This window comes from Zingiber officinale, chromosome 4A (assembly GCF_018446385.1).
Source record: "Zingiber officinale cultivar Zhangliang chromosome 4A, Zo_v1.1, whole genome shotgun sequence".
In the NCBI taxonomy this organism is placed as follows: domain Eukaryota; kingdom Viridiplantae; phylum Streptophyta; class Magnoliopsida; order Zingiberales; family Zingiberaceae; genus Zingiber; species Zingiber officinale.
Window position 1 is genome coordinate 6896514 of NC_055992.1, and position 6991 is coordinate 6903504.

The following is a 6991-nucleotide window of genomic DNA, read 5'->3' on the forward strand; positions in this document are numbered from 1 at the left end:
CAAGCAGTTTATTTGTTCTTCGAATCACTAATAAAAGTTCGAATCACTAATATAAGATGGTAAAAGATAATGTTTAAATCATAGGTTTGAAAATGATAATTTAAAAATAATTTTTAAATATATAAAAATCAACTAACTCCATATAATTAAATAAATTTCATTCTCATTCTCATTTCTATTCCATTTTATCATCAAATTCATATACATAATCATTTTAATCATTTTACTAAACGTCACCTAAATCACTATGACTATGCTTTGAATGCATCCATAAAGGTCTTCAGATTCTCGAACGAAGCACCTCCTTCGTTAATGTTTTGCTGAGCGTTCTCTTTCAACATCGATGCCCTTGCTCTCATCTCCTCGTTCGAAAGCAACTCTTCTACCTTGGATTTCACCTGTTCCCGCTTAACGATCCCACTCTCGTCAGGCGTCATTCGCAGACCCACCTTCCAATCGTCACAAATGTAGTTCTGGTTCAGGAATTGGTCCGCAAAATATGGCCAACAGAGGAAGAGCTTCCCGTTCCTGACGCCTTCCATGGTGGAGTTCCAACCGCAGTGAGACACGAAGCAAGCGACAGAAGGGTGAGCAAGGACCTTCTGTTGTGGTGCCCAAGCCACAATCTTCCCTCTGTCTCCGACACGCTCTTTGAATCCATCCGGATAAGCATCGGCAGAGTCGCCGGTGAGGTCGGGCCGGACCACCCACAAGAACGGTCTGCCAGTCGCCTCCAGCCCGAGGGCGAACTCCTGGAACTGCCTGCGGTCGAAGATGGTGAAGCTCCCGAAAGCCACGTAGACGACGGAACCCGGCTGCTGCTCGTCCAGCCACGACAAGCAGGCCGCGTCCTCCGGCCAGAAATTCGCCACGGCGCGGTTCGGCCGGAGGCTGGTTACCAGCGGCCCGATGGGAAGAATCTTTGGATTGTAACGGAAGGTTGGCTCTTCGAGCTCTTTGAAGGAGTTGCAAATGATGAACTCCGGGACGTCGATGGTCCTGTTGTTGTTGACGATGTGGTTGAAGATTAGCTTTTTGGTTCTGTCATCTCCATATCGGTTCCATACCAAGTGGGACGCGTTGATGAATGGCATGCCGGGACCGAGCTGGAACGTCTCGTGTTCTGGGATTGGTGTGCCTGTAAAAATAGAAACCGCCGTTAATTTTGCAGGATGAAAACAGTTTAATTTGGAATCATTAGTTACCATCGCCGTCGATGACGCCTCTCGAAACCAACTCTGGAATGCTCAGAAAAGTGGCCAGAAGCTGGGCTGAGGCCGGCCAGAACGCGGCTGACCGGAGACCCTTCTTCCGGCCAATCTCGAGCGCCCATCCCATGCTATCATCCACCAACATGCAAGTCATCGGATCCTCTGCTTCGTTGCTCTTCTCGATTAGTTCCTCCAAGAAGCATCGCGGCATAACGTTCACTATTGCTTCTGTGAGACTCCCGTGATCGCTCCGGTCTTCCTCCGGACCTAATCCGTCAGGGACCGAGACCAGAGCGATATGCTCCATGGTGCTCTCCGTGGACAACGCGGCGAGCAGACGCTTGTGGTTGAACTCGGTATTGACGAAGGTGACCTTGAAGCCGTGATCCACCAAGCAGTTGCAGACCTCCATGAGGGGAATGACATGGCCTTGAGCAGGGTATGGCAGGGCGAGAACGTGTGGCAAGCCCATTCTGAAACAACAGAGAGAGGAACAGAGCGAGAAGCAAAGATAATTACTTAATTTTATCAATGCGATACCATAGAATTTATAGAGAGAAATATGACAAATATAATATACAACTAATGTAATCATAAAAGTAATTTGAGTTATAGAATGACAAATATGACAATATCAAAATTAAGTACGATAAATATGATAATTATAATCCATAGAAAGAAATATTAGAAATATAATATTCAACTATTGTAATTATTAAAGTAATTGGAGTTATAGCATGGCAAATATGACAATATGAAAATTAAGTATGATAAATATGGTAATTATGTTACAGTTTAATAAGTAGAGGAAAAGAATTAATGGGAGAATTTTCTTATCTTTTATTTCTACTAAACACACATATTTATAAAATAAGTAGAATTATAAAAAAAAATAAAAAAAATACAATGCAATTAATGATTCATGATGTGATAAATACAGTTGATCTTTCTAATATAGATAAAACATCAACACATAAATTTCAGCAATTGTATGACATGTATAAGCTAGTAAAAGAGAAGTATGAGAAGGGATTACATCTGGTCATTCTCAACTATCAACTACTATAAAGTTATTGATCATTAAGATAGAACATCATTTATCAGAACGATATTACGATAACATTTATCAATTAATATCAGAATAGCTCCTTACTGTTATCTAACGATTGATAACTTCTACAATACAACAAAAAAATAGTGAGGGGTTTAGTTTTGCTTGTAGATAAAATTGATTATTGCATAGACAACTATCTGATATTCTAGAATGAAAACAGTGAACTGATTGAATGCAGGATGTGTACTCACCCTCATTATAAGTATAGTAGTCACATACCATGGAAGAAAAAGAAAAATATTACATGGAAAGTTATGTAATACTTCCCATTAACTGCTAGACCTCAACGCTTGTATGCATCTGCTACAACAGCAAGCCACATGAGAAGGCATTATAAGCATGTGCATGAAAGAGGTATAATATGTCATCCTTATGACTTCCCTTTATAGAAATATTTTGATACAACATTTCTCTCCTTTGTAATGGAACCATATAATGTGAAACTGAGACTTTCTGCATATATATTTTAGCCATTTGGTCAGTCGAGACAATAATATTCATCTTGCCTAATTATATTAATATCGTACAACTCATCACCATGAATGTGCATCAAAGACAAATTCATGTTCCTTACTAAATTTATTCTAGGGCTAACGAATTCGGAAGAGAAGATAAATATTTTCTTGCAATCTCTAATTGCCGAGTTGAATGAATTATAGAATATAAGCTTGGATACTTATGATGTTGCAAGTAAAATTAATTTTACATTACATGCTGCCTTATTATGAACGATCAACGTGATTTTCCAACGTACTCAATGTTGTCGAGATGGAACACAGTTGGTAAATTAGCTTGCCTACATTACATGGAAGAGTCAGATGTAGTTTTATTACTTTATAGTGGGAAGATATCTTGGTTTGATAATCACCATAACTTTTTACCAGTTGAACATCTTTTTAGGCGAAATAAGAAATTTTCATTAAGAATATTGTAGTCAGAAAACTTTCGCCAACAATCAAGTCTGGTGAATAAATCATTAACCAAATAGACAGCTATGGATTCCTATCCATATCCCAACCTAATTCTAATGAGATAAATAAATACATTATTAGGTAATGCAAGTGTCGTTGGAAGAAAAGAAGCATTTTCTAGGAGATGTTATATTGGAAGTATCTACTCATTCGCTATAATTTAGATGTGATGTATGTTGAAAAAAATTTCTTCGACAATATCTTCAATACTATAATTAATATGCCTTGAAGAACTAAAGGTACTATAAAATCATATGAGTAATTAAAAGAACTAATTAACATACTAGAGTTGCATCAGGATGAACAACCAATAAATTTCTAAGGGCTTGCTATATATTGGACAAAGATGGTGAGCAAGCTTTATGTAGTTGGTTAAAAGAAATCAAATTCCCAAATGAGTATGCCTTGAATATGGCTTAATGGGTGGATATGGATAGGTTAAAGATGTTTGGAATGAAAAGTCATGACTGTCATGTATTCATGCAAAAACTTATTCCAATAGCTTTACATGACTTACTTCCTCAAAATGTTTTACAAGCACTCGCATAATTGATTTTTTTTTTTTTTGAGATTTGATAGCGAGGTGCATTATGATGGCTAATATGCTTCAACTAGAAATAGACATTCCTCTCATACTATGTAAGCTTGAGCGCATTCTTCCACCTAATTTTTTTTATTCCATGGAATATCTACCAATTCACATACCTTATGAGGCACAACTAGTTGTTCCCATGTAATACAAATGGATGTATCCATTTGAACAGTTTTTGAGAAAATTAAACGATAATGTTCCTAATAAAGTAAGAATTGAGGGGTCAATATGTAATGCCTATTTGGTTGAAAAAGTATCATCTTTTTGCTCATATTATTTTACTGATAAAATGAAAACTTGACATCACAAGAGTCCTCTAAATTCTGATAATACTAAGCTGATAAACCCAAAGATGCTCTATATTTTTAAGTTTCTTGATAAGACAATGGGTGCATCTATTTCTATATGGTTAACTCAATAAGAATACCATGCTGTAAGAATATATTGTTAGTGCAATTAGCTTCCGGAGTTTCAATGTTTGACAATGTACCTAAGTCTGGTCAGTTTGAGCAAGGGTTGATCCAAACATGACTTGATATTTTTGAAAGAGGGAATTCTAGTTAGGACTATATGACTAGCAAGAGTAAGTCCTAACCGAAAGTTAAACAGATAAGAAATCTACTAAGTGACTAGTCCTAACTGGAGGTTAGACAATTGAAAGTTTTAGTGAGTGAAGCTAGACCCTAGTGAGTGAAACTAGATGGTGGAAGTTCTGATAAGCGAAGCGAGGCAGTGAAAGTCCTAGTGAGTAAAGCTAGGGCCTAATGAGTGAAGCCAAGTAGTGAAAGTTATAGGTCCCAATGCAGCTGGCTAGAGGGGGTGAATAGCCTACGATCAAAGTTAGAATAAAAATAATCTCTTACTTTTTGAACTTAGCAATGATGGACAATTAGATTAAGCCGCAATAGATAATTAACATTAAAGAAATAAAATCAACTTAAAAGAAAAGAAGCGCAATAGTTACTTGGTTACAACCTAGGTGGTTGTTAATCTAAGGCGGTTGAAAACTCAATAAAATTTCCTTCGTTGAAGGTGGAAAAGTCTCTTACACTCTTTGAAAGCTCAGAAATAAACTAGGAATTGAATACTCAAATTATTGTTGAATTCTTAGGTCTAGGGGCATTTTTATAGTTCCTGAAAAATATTATCTGTAACTTGAAGGTGCCTTCAAAGTGGTCCAAGACGTCCTCAATAGGATAGGTTTTATCCATTGAAGATAAAACTTTATCTTCAGCTAACGGCTAGTGAAGGTTCCGTCCATAGGCTTGAAGGTGCCTTCCATGAAGCATTGAAGGCATCTTCCATAGGTCATGGAAGGTGCCTTTTGTAAGTACCCCGTGGTAATTTTAATATGATCAACTAAGTCAAGTTAAGTCTTGTTATCTTTTGACGCCTTGTGTCTAAGTGTGCAGGAACTTAAGAGCACAGAAAGTCGAGTGAAAGACGCAGCTAGCGAGAAGGACGACACAGGAGAGAGTCGACGAGCTTAGTGCGTCCGAGAGATGAGGCACTACTAAAGAGTACACTAGCGAACGAGAAGGAGGCGCGCAGAATTTCTGAGGGACGAGAAGCCGGAGCTGAAGGTTGCTCGAGAAGGCCGGAAAATGGGTTCGGGTAAGCCCTATTCTAGATGGTCGAAATCATCCAAACGAGTAGAGCCAGAGCAAAAGATGTAGGATCGAGACGTGCTAGAGGGGGGTGAATAGCACTCGTGGTTATTTCCCACAGAATGAAATGCATTGAAAAATAGAAAACACAATCACAAATACAAGTAGGATTTACTTGGTTCAAAGCCTGTGACGACTTATACTCCAAGGTCTGCGATCATTGATCACTTTCGTTGGGCAACCACTATAGATTCGGAATGTTACAAGAATGATTACACTTTGAATATAAGTAACTTAGCAAAAAAAAATACCAACAACTTGGAAAGATGGATCTTTTGTGTAGTTATCGTCGGAGTAGATTTATCATGTCGTAGAGATCTTTTCAGAGTAGTGCGCAGAAGTTGAAGATGCTTGGAATTCATTGTCGAAGTGCTTGGTCGAGGCCTCCTTTTATAGCCAAGTTGAGCCTGATCAAAATCCACATATCTCGGGATCAGGTTTGACTCGATGTTGATCGGTCGACTGATCCACTAGATCGGTCGACTGATCCTGCCTGAATTTGCCTAGCTTTTCATCCAAATGCTGCTACTCAGATAAGACCTTCATTCGGTCGACTGATCCTGCAGTTCAGTCGATCAAACCCTCGACGCTCCTTGGCTTATCTGGTCTGATCAACCCGGTCTGATGTTTATCCACCGTTCGATCGACTGAACCTCCCTATTCAAACGATCGATCCCTCGGTCTACACTTCATCACGAGCTGGAGTCTGATCTTCTAGCTTAGGGTTCGGTTGACCTATCCGGACATTCGGTCGACCGAACAAGGCAAAATCTGAACCTGCAAGATTGTTAGTTTCTTGCAAAACAGAGTTAGAATAAAAGACAAATAACATGTAAAGATAAGTTTTGACAGCCTTCGGACTGTCTAGTTCTGACTTTGAGTTTTGCTGAAACTCTAGGTCAGACCGGCTTCTACTGTTCCCTCTTCGGGGAACGCATCCTCACCTACTCCTCTCAGGAGAGTTTACTTTTTACCAAACCGGTCTCTAGACCATCTAAACTTTTGCTTAGCGTCCTAGACTCCAGAACTTCATGCTGAACATCAGCTCCACTACCCATCCAGACTTCCACCTAGTGTCCGTGACCCCCAGGATTTTCACCTAAAGTCCTCGACTCTAGGATTTTGTCCAAAGCCCTCGATCTGCCAAGACTTCGCCTAGTCCCCTAGACCAGGAGTTTGTTGCCTAATCATAGCTAGGACTTTTCCACAACCTAGGGTTACCACCCTATAGAACATAGGGTTACCTTCCCCTAGGGCTTTCCACCTGCCTATAATCCACTAGGACTTTTGCCTAAGAACACTTAGGACTTTCTTGCAAGCTCAGTCACACTTGTTAGATCACAAGATATCTTAACTTTTGAACCCTTTACCATAATCAAAACTCAAGTTCGATCGTCTGGGGCTCCCTGCACCAACAGAAGACCTGGACAGAAAGT

General features: G+C 39.3%; 1 protein-coding gene across 1 annotated transcript; it reads right to left on the reverse strand.

The window, feature by feature from the left end:
• Positions 1 to 251: 251 nt before the first annotated feature.
• LOC121972206 (UDP-glycosyltransferase 83A1-like) lies at positions 252 to 1683 on the reverse strand. The gene is made up of 2 exons (XM_042523901.1): positions 1206 to 1683; positions 252 to 1138 (listed from the first exon to the last, which is right to left on the reverse strand). Exons 1-2 carry the CDS (start codon positions 1681 to 1683, stop codon positions 252 to 254), a joined length of 1365 nt encoding a protein of 454 aa, XP_042379835.1.
• Between the last annotated feature and the right edge of the window lie 5308 nt (positions 1684 to 6991).